General features: G+C 41.8%; 1 protein-coding gene across 5 annotated transcripts in view; it reads right to left on the minus strand.

The window, feature by feature from the left end:
* LOC120716630 (teneurin-3) overlaps positions 1–15,379 on the minus strand; it is an 840,982-nt gene that overhangs the window by 101,679 nt on the left and 723,924 nt on the right. For all 5 annotated transcript variants that reach the window (XM_040004185.1, XM_040004188.1, XM_040004189.1 and 2 more), the window contains 2 exons: positions 6,064–6,237; positions 4,925–4,989 (listed from right to left, as the gene is read on the minus strand). In XM_040004185.1, the coding sequence (XP_039860119.1) occupies positions 4,925–4,989; positions 6,064–6,237 (239 nt within the window). The remainder of the gene's footprint in view (positions 1–4,924; positions 4,990–6,063; positions 6,238–15,379) is intronic.

Genomic DNA, 15,379 nt, shown 5'->3' on the forward strand with positions numbered 1-15,379 from the left:
TACTCAGTGATTTGTGTGGCCCCCATGTGCAGCATAAGGGCTCCGAATGAGATGACAGATGACATCCTGGGTGTGGGGAGGGTTCTCCTCTCAGGGGATCTGGACCTGGGCATCAATGAGCTGCCTGCATGCTCTCGCCACATGAAATAGTCATTCACCAGGAAGAACCTAGGACCGACTCTTCCAGCGTAGGGTCTGATAATGGATCCAAGGAGTACAGCCGGTACCTGATGGAAGTCAGGGTGCCATTAAGTAGCCTGCAGAGGTCTGTGCATCTGTGGCCCTTCATGGTTGTGCCTCCCCAGAACATTATGCTGAATGAAGTTACAGGCAGCAGAACGTTCTCCATACCATTGCACATTTGCAACATGTGCTCAGGGTGTACCTGCAAAAAGCACAGGGTGTCCATGGTGGGCCTGCCAATTCCTGTATTCTATGGCAAATGCCAGTAAGCCTCCATTGTGTCAGACAGTGTTCACAGAGCCCACTAGAGGACGCTGAACCCTCAGGCTATCCTCAGGAACTTTGTTTTTGGTTGGAGACATTCACACCAGTTGGAGGTTATTTTGTAGGGCTCTGTTCCTCGTTGCACAAAGGAGCAGATACTTCTGCTAAAGGACTGCACCTGTGCAGTTACCTGTCCAGCTATCCTAGAGTTTCTGCCTGTCTCCTGAAATCTCCTCCATGCCCTTGAGACTGTGCTGGTAGCAAAATGTCAATATTTTGTCCAGGTTTAGGGGGTGACTATAGCTCAAGAGGTAGGTCGTCTATTAATTGGAAGGTTGATGTTTTTATCTCTGAATGCTCCAGTCTGCATGCCAAATATCCTTGGGCAAGATACTAACTCCATGTTGCTCTCCATTGCATCCACTGCAGTGTGAATGCATGTGAATGTTAAATAGAAAGAAAGTGCTTGTATGAAAGGGCGAATGAGGCATGAAGCGCTTTAAGTGGTCAGGTAAAGTAGAAAAACACTATACAAGAATTAGTCCATCAGTCCAAGTATCGCCTTATGCTACCAAAGTGACCGCAGCCAAATGCAAAACTAGTAAAAAAAGAAGCAATCTCGAGGAGGCAAAAAGTGTCAGTGGACCACCTGTAAAACTTGTTTTGGGGGTTGGTCTCGTTGCGGTGACTGCTCCTGTAGTTACGTTTCAGGTTTTTCCTTTATAGTTTCTTCATAGTTGTGACTAATATATCTAATACTTGTATTGATAAACTATGTATTGATAGACTGTGTACCGGGCAGCATCAGTGCAGAGACGCCAGCAGGAACAACAAACTGATTCACAAAGTTGGAACCATCAGAGTCAGTGAGTCCCAGGAGGTCACTGAACAAGCTCCAAACTGCTCTCCATCATGGACAGCTGATGAGACGCACCGCTCCACACTACCGAGGCTACAGAGCTCCTTCCGACTGGTTCAACCTGCTTCAGGTGATCATTCCTGTCTCTATAAAACTGAATAATAACTTCACTCTGTGGCAGATAAAAGATGAATGTGACAAATATGATTCTACCCACCTGTTTTTTTAAATTTATAGTGCACGTGTTATTTATTAACACAAAGTCTAACACTCTTACACAATGTCAGTTTTACTTTGACAGTTTTCTAACTTAAAATTGTTCTTTCACTGGTGTGTATATATGTTGTTTACTGTAGACTCCATCCATCCATACGTTGTCTCATCTGTTTCTGAGTTTCCTCATGTTACAGGAGGATATGTTTGTATTTGAGATCTTTAAGCCTTCTTCACTTTGTCAGCAGCTCTGGCAGTAATCAGACCAGGGTGAGTGAGGCTGAACTCAGCTTTCCCAGAAATGTGGCCAATCACAGTTAATTCATTATTAACAAGGAGGGTCGGGAGGGTCCCTTCAATTCAAATATTATAGAAAGATTACATCTTTTCTATGTACTTAGGTTATCTTTATATAATTTTAACATTTGTTTCATGACTTGAAATATTTAAGTGTCATGAATATGCAAAGAATTCCAAAGTCAGGCCTCTGGGAAAATACTTTTTCACAGCACTGTGTCTTCCCTGGCTTCACACTCACTTTTTGTCGATTCCTTAGTTCAGACAGGAAGTTTATTTTCCCACCTTATGACATTTATTTCTTAAAAAACGTTCTTCTTTCCGCCTTGTATCTCAGATCACAGCGCGGTCCTGCCTACCACCCACTCCTGCTCAGCTATGCAGGACTGTGGTTACTGTTACTGCAACTTTTCTGAAATGGCTCTAACGTGGGCCTCGCCTAATGTGACTTGCATTTAGCAAATAAACTCAACGTAGTCAAACTGTTGCTCAGTATGACGTTAGCTTGTAGTATCAGGGCCACACGAATAAAAACACAGATATCACCGAGCATTCTGAGAATAAAGTTGAAAGTACCAGATTAAAGTCATAATTCTATTTCGAGAAAAAAGTCAAAATGTGGACATTACAGTTCGCTCCCCCCTCCCTCCCCCGACCCCCTCCCCACCCACCAACACCACACCGCCCACAAAGCCAGTGGCGAGGGATCTACATGTCCAAGGACCGTCTGAGCTTCAGCTGTAATTGCTTTAGTTCTATTGTGGGAATCAATGACCTTTGGAAAAAGAAAAACTCCCCTCTGACTCTGTTTTTTCTCTTCTTCCTTCTTGCACACAATCTAACAAGGAGTAAATTGCTTTGACAGTTTGAAAGTGTTGCAGGGGAGAAAGAAAAGCACTGAAGGGCTTTTTATGACCACAGCTGGAAAAGTGACGCATATATATATATATATATATATATATATATATATATATATATATATATATGTATGTGTGTGTGTATATATATATATTAGGGGTGCAACGATATTCGTATCGATATTGAACCGTTCGATACAGTGCTTTCGGTTCGGTACGCATATGTATCGAACAATACAACATTTGTAATTTATTTTATCAATTTTCCTTCTGACGATGCTGTCTGTGTTGAGCGCTCAGTGAATCTGCGTTCGACTACTCCGCCTAGGCTGCACTGTCGAGCGCAGATCCACTGAGCGCTCAACACAGACAGCATAGTCAGAAGGAAGAGCGCAGGGCAAGCTAGCGAGACAGAAGTTAAGCTCTACTTGCAACAGGCAAATTGAACCTCATTCAGATCTGGCGTTTGGAATTATTTTGGTTTTCATGTGACGTATGACCCTGAAGGTAAGCGAGTCATGGACTAAAGTAAAACAGTATGTTGGATGTGCCATGCAATGCTCAATTACATTGGTGGGAACTAGTGTGTTAGCGCAGTTAGCTCGTTAACGTGTTGGCCAGTCTAGCCCCATGCACGGGGCGATCGGCGGTAGCTCGTTAACGGAGATTTGCCGTGTTGTGGCGTTAAGGTCATTTCAACGAGATTAACCTGAAAGCACTAGTGGGAACACAACGAATATGACTGCACATTTACGCCGACATCATCCTAGTGCAAAGACAAGTGGAAGCAGAAAAAAAAAACAAGCAAGCATGCTACTAACTTTAGCCGAGTCATTTAGACAGCTGTTAGCACATGATTCTCCTTATGCTGCTGAGAATATAGCCCAGAAGAAGCGGATAGTATAGCTTTTATTTTGGAAAGAGACATTTCTCTGTAATAAACTCTCTTTTCCAAAGATGAGTGATTCCTCAATCAGATACAGGGCTTGCAATATCGCTAGCCCGACGTCCCGGGGCTAGCGATTTTTTCAGTCGGTTTACCAAAATCTATCTCTTCCCTGCCCGTATTGTAGGAAAAATATATGTCAATGCTTTTGCATTCTTTCGGAAATGTAGCTGGGTAATTATGTCATTGGCATCGGTGAGCCACTGTCAATATGTGACATATTGAAGTCGCGTTTGAATTTGCGCTTGTTTTTTTGCTTTCACTTTGCAATCGTGCGAACTGTGTATAGAGAGCGACAGCACTGATCTGAGTGATGATAATTTGTGCACCAATTCCTCTGACATCGTCTTATCAATCGTTAGCTTACTATGCAAACATGACAAGTGAAATCTCCCGCAGCTTAAACATGTGAGAGGTTGATCGCGCAGAGAATCGCTGAGCTTATGTGAGTGAGCGTGTAAAAGCATTTCAGTTCTGCTGAGCCAAATAAGACAGGTCAGGGTGAAGAAGTGACAGCCAAAGAAAAGCTTACCACAAAACGGAGAAGTTATGACAAATCAGACTATAAGGCAAAAAGAAATTGCAGCTTTATGGTTTCATGGACAAAAGAATTTCTGTGGCTGCAATATGATGAGCTAAATAACCAGGGCTGCACATAAGTGGTCCGCAGGTGCGCATTCGCTGTCAAAATAAAAAACACGCACAAGGGTTAGGGTTACATTTAAAAACTGTACTTTTGAGTTAAAATATATATTTATAATTTTAATAAATGACAAATTAAAAATGCATGAACATTTTTTTTGTATCGAAAAAATATCGAACCGTGACACCAAAGTATCGAACCGAACCGAACCGTGAATTTTGTGTATCGTTGCACCCCTAATATATATATATATATATATATATATATATATATATATTTTTTTTTTTTAAAGATGGAAATTCAGACATAATATATGAATTCTTACAGATACTGCATTTCCTAACTGTAATGTTGTCAGGGGATGATCTTAACGAGTCATTCTTTTGTACTGTTATGCAGGTGTTGTCTCTTGGTATTAGACCTAAGGCAGATGTCTCTGCCGAGTGTGGGTTTAATAAGTTAACTATCTGGTTATCTGATGGGCTCATCCCACAGAGAGAAAACCCCCACATGCAGCAACAATAGCACAAGGATAGCTTATATCAAGACGCTGAACAGACGGCAGGAATTCACAGTAACAGTGGACACAAATACAAGATTTCATTTGTCATTCAGAGGCATTATAAGTGTGTGAGTGTGTGAGTGTGTGTTTGTTAGCTTACCGATGCAGTAACAGAGCATGACAGACAGCAGTACAGACAGACCTACTGCACTGAGGGCTGTACACCTGAGAAAAAAGGAAACAAAGGAAACAAAGGTTGTAACACGTGTCACAGTTTTCTGGAGTAATTTTGGAAGCATTCATTTATTTTAATTACCAATCCCACCATCTTATTGGGGATTGTATTTATTTTTGCAAACAAACGTTAGCTCCAGCTTGAAGCCTTGTGTGACCACTCCCAAAATACCTCATGCTACTTCCTAACATTGGTCATTTTATCTGCATCATTGGACACTGCCGATAAAATATATCTACACCTCTATGTCTGTGGAAAATAACATCTGATCAGAGTTTTGCCCTGCACCGAGTGTTTCTGGTTGTGTGGAACTTGCAAAAGGAGAGTTAAAGGATCTAAAATAGTTACCAAGGCATTACAATAAGCCACAAATCTGTGGTAGGCAAACAAATAGCAGAGTCAGCTGTTCTCTAGATTCTACTTTAAAGTCTCAACACATGAAAGCATTCATGAATTCTCTGCTCAGCATATCTTGTCACTCCTGTTGTAGTTGTTTCAATCGTTTACCTCGAACCTGAGAGCTCCACACTCGTGCTGATGGTTTTATAGATCCACTTTCTTTGATTCTATTTAAATAAACATCTACTCTACTGAAGCAAAGCATAAAAAGATAAATTTGATGCTTATCAAGTACAACAAAATATCTATGAACTCTCTTTCTGTGAATAAAATGACTGTCATGCACTTTACACAGTTTCATATTTTGCATTTATTTCTCGACACAAATATACTGATTTAATTTATCAAGTGACCCAAAAACTGATCAAATGTGATCTCTATGAGGACAAAAGAGAAATCACTTCAGTTGTGTGGATCTGGGAGAACCGCCTCTCTCTGTGCTCTCTGGGAAAGTTCTTGAAAGAGACAGGATGCAAAGTGTGCTGTGTGTTTTTCCCACTCATCTGAAGAACATACCCCGGTAGCCAAATTGGCCCAGGAGTGGTCTAACTCGAGCTTGTTTGCCAGCATCTCCCCAAACTCCTGAAACTCTGAGTAAAGTCAAAGCGTGTGCTTGCAGGTACTCTTTCTTACTGATGGACAATAAGGTGAAAAATTCATTTTACCTCCATGAGCAGTACTTGGAGGATTTCTTGAACTTGAAGGCTGAGCGGGATAGAGTATTCCTAGGTAACGGCCTGGTAGGAGGGGAGTACACTGAGCCTGTTGCCATAGTGTAGCCAGGAGTAGCTGTGGAGAAGAGGGGGGTAGTGCCTGTGCCTGTTTTAAAGAGGAAGTGCCTACAGTGAGAGAGAAAAGGGAGGAACACATTAGTTACAGTTACATATACTGAAATTCTTTACATACACAGGAAATGAACTGCTGTGTTACAGTGTTGCCACTTGGTGACAGCGCCAAATGACTGTGTGAAAATAAGTCTCATTACACACCACAATCAAGTGGCTGAGCTGTCGAACTACAGCAAAGCTTGTTTTCAGTACTGTGTCTCAGACCTTTATACAGATTTCATGAACACAGTGTCACAACCTTCCAAGACAACTTTAGAGTCATGAAATTTACACAAATAATCTGGAAATTAACCCTGTGAGACCCAGCCCATCAAAGAACTGAGATGTTTAATAACCCTTATAACAAAATCCACTTTGTTTTGCTATATCATGTTGTGTATGATATATTTTTATTATATATTTTTTGTATCACATTTGATACATTGGGTGTTTTTGGCAACTTTTTGTTAATGACAATGTTAATTTTAGACAAAAAAAAGAGTTTTGTCGATAGTACTTTGAAATGATGGCAAGTATTGATCATGTTGATGAGATAGAGGTCATTAAAGGGTTAAACTCAATTTGCTGTCCAACAACAAGTGCAGGCAAAATAAAGGCGTGTTTCTTCAGGGTCAACACAAACCTTTAAAAACACACACAAACAAACGTCAATTAAGCAACCCCTGTAGGTAGTCTGTAGGTTCAGTCTGTAGGTTCAGTCTGCAGGTTCAGTCTGTAGGTTCAGTCTGTAGGTTCGGTCTGCAGGTTCAGTCTGCAGGTTCAGTCTGCAGGTTCAGTCTGTAGGTTCAGTTTGTAGGTTCAGTCTCCAGGTTCAGTCTGTAGGTTCAGTCTGCAGGTTCAGTCTGCAGGTTCAGTCTGTAGGTTCAGTCTGTAGGTTCAGTCTCCAGGTTCAGTCTGTAGGTTCAGTCTGTAGGTTCAGTCTGTAGGTTCAGTCTGCAGGTTCAGTCTGTAGGTTCAGTCTGTAGGTTCAGTCTGCAGGTTCAGTCTGTAGGTTCAGTCTGCAGGTTCAGTCTGCAGGTTCAGTTTGTAGGTTCAGTCTCCAGGTTCAGTCTGCAGGTTCAGTCTGTAGGTTCAGTCTGCAGATTCAGTCTGTAGGTTCAGTCTGTAGGTTCAGTCTCCAGGTTCAGTTTGTAGGTTCAGTCTGCAGGTTCAGTCTGTAGGTTCAGTCTCCAGGTTCAGTTTGTAGGTTCAGTCTGCAGGTTCAGTCTCCAGGTTCAGTTTGTAGGTTCAGTCTGCAGGTTCAGTCTGTAGGTTCAGTCTGTAGGTTCAGTCTGCAAGTTCAGTCTGTAGGTTCATTCTCCAGGTTCATTCTCCTGGTTCAGTCTGTAGGTTCAGTCTGTAGGTTCATTCTCCAGGTTCATTCTCCTGGTTCAGTCTGTAGGCTCAGTCTGTAGGTTCGGTCTGTAGGTTCAGTCTGTAGGTTCAGTCTGTAGGTTCAGTCTGTAGGTTCAGTCTCCAGGTTCATTCTCCAGGTTCAGTCTCCAGGTTCAGTCTGTAGGTTCATTCTCCAGATTCAGTCTGTAGGTTCAGTCTGCAGGTTCAGTCTGTAGGTTCAGTCTGTAGATTCAGTCTGTAGGTTCATTCTCCAGATTCAGTCTGTAGGTTCAGTCTGTAGGTTCAGTCTGTAGGTTCATTCTCCAGATTCAGTCTGCAGGTTCAGTCTGTAGGTTCAGTCTCCAGATTCAGTCTGTAGGTTCAGTCTGTAGGTTCAGTCTGCAGGTTCAGTCTGTAGGTTCAGTCTGTAGGTTCAGTCTCCAGATTCAGTCTGTAGGTTCAGTCTGTAGATTCAGTCTGTAGGTTCAGTCTGTAGGTTCAGTCTGTAGATTCAGTCTGTAGGTTCATTCTCCAGATTCATTCTGTAGGTTCAGTCTGTAGATTCAGTCTGTAGGTTCATTCTCCAGATTCAGTCTGTAGGTTCAGTCTGTAGGTTCAGTCTGTAGGTTCAGTCTCCAGATTCAGTCTGTAGGTTCATTCTGTAGGTTCAGTCTGTAGGTTCAGTCTGTAGGTTCATTCTCCAGATTCAGTCTGCAGGTTCAGTCTGCAGGTTCAGTCTGTAGGTTCAGTCTCCAGATTCAGTCTGTAGGTTCAGTCTGTAGGTTCAGTCTGTAGGTTCAGTCTCCAGATTCAGTCTGTAGGTTCAGTCTGTAGCTTCAGTCTCCAGGTTCAGTCTGCAGGTTCAGTCTGTAGGTTCAGTCTGTAGGTTCAGCCTCTTTTAACGTGGAACCGTTTGCCTGATGGCATCAGTTAAGAACATTTATGGATACGGTGTGAGGGATCCTTTATGATGTTTAGTGGACTACTCCTGCAGAATCTGTGGAAGAGATCTTGGACAGAGGAAAGGAAACTCTCGGCTGCTCCAACTAGTCTCTGCAGTCATGTTTTGTCTGACATACTGCAGCTAGAATACCACGCTGACACACATTATGTTAGAACACTCAACCACACCACTTAAAAAATTCTGAGGTTACTGGTGAGGAGAGGGACTTGTTTCAAACTCCTTTCTTTGCTGGGCCGATTTTTGGATCACTGAGATTTTCTGATGCTAGTTCAGACCTTGCAAGATCTCCACACCTAGGAACCTGACATCTTCCTCTCCCTCTACTGATTGGCCGCTGATGCTGAAGGGGGGGAGCATGCTTGATCCACACCTTGTGAAAGTCGATGATCACCTTTTATGTTTCGGCTACATTTAGCACCCGATGGTTCTCCCTACACCAGCCCTCAAGGTGTTCAACTTTTTTTCAATGCAATGATTCATCATTTCCACGAATCAGTCCCACCACTGTGGTATCATATTCGAACTTAATGATTAGGTTACCCTCATATCTAGATACACAGTTGTATGTTAGCAGCATAAACAACAGTGGGCTGAGAACACAGCCTTGAGAAGAACCAGTGCTCAGTGTAATAGGCTTGGAGATGTTTTTCCCAACATGGAGAGACTGAGGTCTCTCAGTCAGAAAGACCAGGATCCAGAGACATATGGTGGTGTTCAGGCCAAGTAAGGAGAGTTTCTCTATTAGTCTCTGTGAAATCATGAGCTAAACCCAATGTACAGGAGTCTGGCGAAGGTATCTTTCAGGTCCAGATGGGTGATGACTGAGTGTAAGGTGGTGGACATTTTTCCCCAGTTTAGGTTTCTTTAGTTATTTGTCATCCCTCATTGCCTGTTTTGCCACTACGCCACTTTGTTAATAAACATCACTAGCATTGGTTCTGTGACTGTTTTTGCTGGGGGGTCCGAGGTGCCCGTCCGGCCATCATCCTCGCCTGCAGCGCCACCCTCGCCTGCAGCATCAGCATCATTCACCCTCGCCTGCAGCAGCAGCATCCTCTGCTTCGCCTGCAGCAGCCTCATCCTCCGCTTCGCCTGCAGCAGCCTCCGCTTCAGCTTCTGCCTCGCCTGGTCCAGTCTCTGCTTCAGCTTCTGCCTCGCCTGGTGCTGCGGGGGCCACGCCGCCTTCAGGTCCCCAACTGCCGCCTCACCATCGTCGGTCATCTGCCAGGCCGCATGTTGGGCATCATCGCCACTGTGGACGACCTCCTGAACGCTGCCGCTGCCTTCCGCGTGGCTAGCCTCCGGACTTGTGTCGCCGTCACCACTGCCTTCCGCGTGGCCGGCCTCTGGAGATGAACTGTTCTGGACTGCTGTGCCGCCGTCCTCCGGGTCGGCCTCCCGAACTGTTTTGGATCTGCTCTCTGTGCTTCGGGGGGTTTCTTTTGGTTGTTTTTGGACTCCTGTGTGTTCTCCTGCCTGTTGCCGGTTTGTCTGTGTTCCACGGTGTCCTTTTCCTTGTCTGCGTCTCTCTGCCTCTCACACTGTTTGGTATCATCTCAGGTTTGTTATTTAGTTTTCCCAGTTTAGGTTTCTTTAGTTATTTGTCATCCCTCATTGCCTGTTTTGTCACTACGCCACTTTGTAAATAAACATCACTAGCATTATCATCTACTGCCTGCATTTTGGGTCCTTTCTCCCTCCAACACCACACGGCTTGCCTCGGCAGCCGTGACAGTTTCGTTACTGGCCTGCTATGCCTCAGAAGTGGTTTGTAAGCAGGCACCAGCATAATGAAAAGTTGATCAGAGCAGCCGAGGTGTGTGTGTGTGGGCATGCATCTGGGTGGTTTGTATACACAAAGTGCAACATGCTCCCTCCTCTGGTTTTAAAATCCACACATTGCTTGAACTTAGGGAGCACAGCCTTTAAACTGGTGTGGTTAAAATCTCCTGCAATCACTACGAAGCTATCCAGGTGTTTAGTTTATCTCACTGATGGCGTTGTGTAGCCCTCCAATTGCCTCAGTAGCAGTAGCCTAAGCATTAGCGTCGGAAGCTACATAAACGACTACAATAACAGTGGTGAATACTCTCGACAGATAAAATGGCCAACATTTTACAATAAGAAACTCTGCCATGTGAGAACAGTGTTAGGTAGCTAATGTGGTACACCAGGTTATATTTCTATGATGCAGAGACCCCATCTTGGCTCTTACCTCTGACTGTTTTGAACAGATGCAGCTACTAACTAAAGATGGCTAGCTAGGATACAGTCTTTCATCCAAATATGGTCACTTCTGGCTCAGAAAAGCAAACATGGCAGTAACCAAAACATTAATGTTAAAGCTTTAAAATTGCGATTCAATAACCAATGGATGACATCCAGTGATTAAATGAGTTTTTTCACGCAGGCTGTACACTTCCAAAACTCTGTACTCTCCCAAATCTAACATCAAGCCCTCATTTAGTTTATGAGCCATCATTCATCTACATCTACAGCTAATTGTAGTTAAACATAAAATGCAATCACAGGGTTAACAATATTTGTTTGGGATACTTGACGTATTTAGGATGTTAACGACATCTTTGAGAGTTTTGTAATATCTATTAAGTCAATAAGAAGTGTCCAAAATGTTCATGCAGACAAATATTCTGGCCACATCATAGCCTGGTTATTCTTGAGGGAAGTTAGTTTGAATTGCTTATCCATCTTAGTGTCACAGGTGTTTCTATAACAGCTGACATACAGGTAGGCAAATGAGTGGGCACAGTCTGGACAGACTGCCAGTCCTTTAAACTTTAGTAACGTGAACGGAAAAGGAGAAAAAGGCAGCTGAGGGGCCAGTTAGTCTATGGCCAGGTATTTTTGAAAAAGATACTGAAGTGGAATATGTAGCTGCAACAAGTGGTGCTCCCACCTGCAACGTACGGTTCGTCAGTATTACCTGAAAGATAATCACCTGAAAAACAAAGCCAATTAAAGCTGCTACCACAGGCTACATTTCTTGAGTCCTCAGACAGAAACTGTTGAGAATGAAGATGAAAAAGTTGTCAGAGAGCTCATCTTGTTCTTGACACTAGCAAGATAAACAGGTTATTAGCCCTCTACAACAGCCAACCAAAGGACAATGGGTCATATAAAGATGACTTTCTAGAGGTTCATTAAAAGAAAAATCCGTCTTTGGAAAATTTCAGAGTAAATATGAAATTTCTATTTAGCACATAGAATCCATGTAGGCCTACAGTAATTATCAAGGTCACAATGTTCAATTAATGACAGGACCTCAGCTAATGATCATCTGTAATTCTAATTAGACTGTTCTCTAATAGGGCTGTGTGATTAACAATTAGAACCAATTATAAGAAGGGCTCTTCAATTAATACGTGCCTGTGGGCAATATGTGAAGAGAGAGACAGAGAGAGGAAAAGAAGGCAAAAGTGAGAAACCAGCAGATGAATCATGGACTGATTTTGTGTAAAGTAGTGTTTTAGTGTGTAATCAAAGGCATGAGAGATGCTCAATCACTCGACCAAACAATGGCCCAAAACAATAAGGAAGGATTTGTAATTACATTCATTACATTACACTAAGTTCATGCCAGGAGTTTGTTACCCAGAAATGATGACTGTATTATATTTTGGTACATTAACTCATCAATTTAAAAAAGTACAAACATCTACATCAACATAACAAACCACCACATAAATCGAGGAGATGAATTAGTGCGGTTGCTGATTTTGTTCAGATCTTAGAGAGGAGACAAACTGAGACGATGACGATGAACTCTTAGATCCAATGTTCCAAAGACAAAGGGAAGAACAACATCCATGCACACCTTATCATCCTCTCTCTCTCTCTGTGACCTCACTGCAACATGAGTTAAAACATAGTTGAAACTTTAAAATCACTTTGTTACATTTTCTTCTTTTTTGTCTTGTACTTTTAAGTGATTTATTATTAATTCCATCACATATGAAAATGCTTTCCTTTATGTCTCATTCGGCTAATTAATTCAGTTCAATTCAATTCTATGTATACAACAACAAATCACAACAACAGTCGCCTCCAGGCGCTTTATATTGTAAGGTAGACCCTACAATAATAAAAAGAAAAAAGAGAAAACCCCAACAATCACATCAAATCCTATGACCAAGCACTTTGGCGACAATGGGAAGGAAAAACTCCCTTCTAACAGGAAGAAACTTCCAGCAGAACCAGGCTCAGGCATCTGCTGTTACCGCTGAGAGAATGAAGACAAGACAAAGACATGCTGAGGAAGACAGCCAGAGATTATAATAAGTAATAATTAAACGCAGAGAGGTTTATAAACACATGAGTGAAAAAGGTGACCAAAGAAGAAACACCCAGTGCGTCATGGGAATCCCCCAGCAGCCTACAGCTATTGCAGCATAACTAAGGGAGGATTCAGGGTCACCTGGTCCAGCCCTAACTATATGCTTTAGCAAAAAGGAAAGTTTGAAGCCTAATCTTGAAAGTAGAGATAGTGTCTGTCTCCTGAATCCAAACTGGAAGCTGGTTCCACAGAAGAGGGGCCTGAAAACTGAAGGCTCTGCCTCCCATTCTACTTTTAAATACTCTAGGAACAACAAGTAGGCCTGCAGAGCGAGAGCGAAGTGCTCTAATAGGGTGATATGGTACTACAAGCTATTATTCAAGACCTTGAGTAGCCCTGAATTTTCATTATTTCAAAAAAAGAAGAAAAAAACTGTCCTTAATCAAGCACTTGAGTCCAAGTAGTTTTGGGAGTTGGTTTTTAATAAAGTTTACTTACTTAAAGCCCCACCTTGTTAAACTTAGCTGACCACATTTTTTTGGAATGCTGAGCTCAATTTCACAAGCCACAGCCGGGCCTGATCAATACCAGAAATGTTGAATCAAGAAATTTCTTACATATAACCTGAATGACAAAGAGGAGTAAGCTGTAAGATCACAAAAAGCAACAATTTATAGAAACTAAAGAACAGAGAACAAAGTCACTGTCAGTCTGGAACTTCAACAGATCCTGGCGAGAGTCATTATCCACAAATGAAGGTAAACTTGGAAGAGTAGTGAACCTTTCTTGGAGTAGCCAGTCTCTTAAAATTATTCCAAGCACAATAAAAAAAGAGAGTGGGGCAGTGAAAACCACACAAATGCTCGTCTCACATGAGCCAAAGATTGATCCCCCAAATATTTAGAAACATATACTACAGACTGGTGTGAATAAAGTTAAACTCCTGGCAAAGAAACACGGCATATCATAAAAAGAACATCATGCCAACAGTCAAACATGGCAGTGGTAGCTTTAGAGTCATGGCTTTGCTGCCTCAGGACCTGGATGGCGTGGAACCATGAACTCTGCTCTCTACTGCAAAATTCTTAAGAACAATGTTTGTGTCCTGAATCTCAAGTTCACTTGGGTTAGATATGAATGACTCAAAGAAACTGAAATGATGGTTTTGGAGTGACCTAATCAAAGTCCTACCAGATCAGACTGACATGCTTTGATATGACCTTAAACATACATATTATTCATAGTCAAAAAACTCCAGTGTAGCTCAATAATTATTCTTCCAAACTCGTTGCCAAACACATGATTGCAGTTCTAAGCACAACTGATAATTAGGTTCAGGTGGCATATATGTTTTTTACATACTGCCAGGCAGCTTTTTCCCCTTAATAATTGAAAACATGATTTAAAAAATGCATTTTGTATTTACTTAGTTTATCTTAGGTCTTTGTCTAAGTTGTTTGATGATCTGAAACATTAAAGTGGGACAAATATCCAAAAGAAATGAAGAAATCTGATTTTTTCTTTAGGACAGACCAATTGTTGAATATGAACTTAAGGATTTGGGTTTCTGAATAAAGACATATTATTGGAACTTCACAAAAAACATGGAAAGTGAAGTAAATAGCAGAATAAAACGTGTGCATGTGTGCAGTACAAATCGATTACAGCAGAAAGAGACAGGCATGGATAATCAAGTGTGAAATGATTGTAAGCAGTGTTCTTAGCTGAAAGTAGCCCGCTGTCAGCCCTAACTAATCTTGTAACAATATCACTTCATATGCACTATTTTCAACCTGTTTTACATTAAGACACTAACAATCATCTGGTCTTGATTACAATGGAACTGACACAAAGAGGAATAGAACCATGTTGATGCTTGTTTAACAAAAATGCAGTCAAGTGTAAATGTTGTATCTGCTATAACAACACATTTCTACTCACAATATCTACTGACACACATCGCCATGGTGACATAATATTTTTAATTTACGTGCATTTCGTCATTTAACTTTGGTTTCATTCTGTGCCTCATGTGTGTCTGGTACAGGACCACCTCACGGAGTTATTTCAGAAGAAAACAACAATGTAACCATGCCAGTAAATAACTTTGTAACACAGTAAACTGGCAAAAAGAAACTTTAACATAGAATCTGTATCTTGAAAAAGTGTTCATGTTCACCAAGCATAAATTAGGATTTACTTTAGCTTTAAACTCAGAATCACATTTATTAGAAAATGGTAACACTTGGTTCGACATCTGTCTTGTGTGTCATTAACATAAGCCCCCTGCACAAAGCAGGACCCAGCTGTGTCCTCATCAGTGGGGGGAATACCTCAACGCTTCAAAGTGGTGTGTGCATGTGTTTGTCAAAGACAGCATGACGACCTCTAAATGCAAACCAACCAATGCGAACCACTAGGTGTCCATAATACAGCCCTCACTTATTCTGCACCTACAGTTTTGATCACTGTCACCCACATTATCGACTGCAGTTACAAACTACAATCATGGATTTGGTCTAAAATGAAATAATATGTAACAATAATATGTCATGTTAACA

The sequence above is a fragment of the Simochromis diagramma genome, unplaced genomic scaffold (assembly GCF_900408965.1).
Source record: "Simochromis diagramma unplaced genomic scaffold, fSimDia1.1 OVJJ01000565.1, whole genome shotgun sequence".
Lineage (NCBI taxonomy): Eukaryota > Metazoa > Chordata > Actinopteri > Cichliformes > Cichlidae > Simochromis > Simochromis diagramma.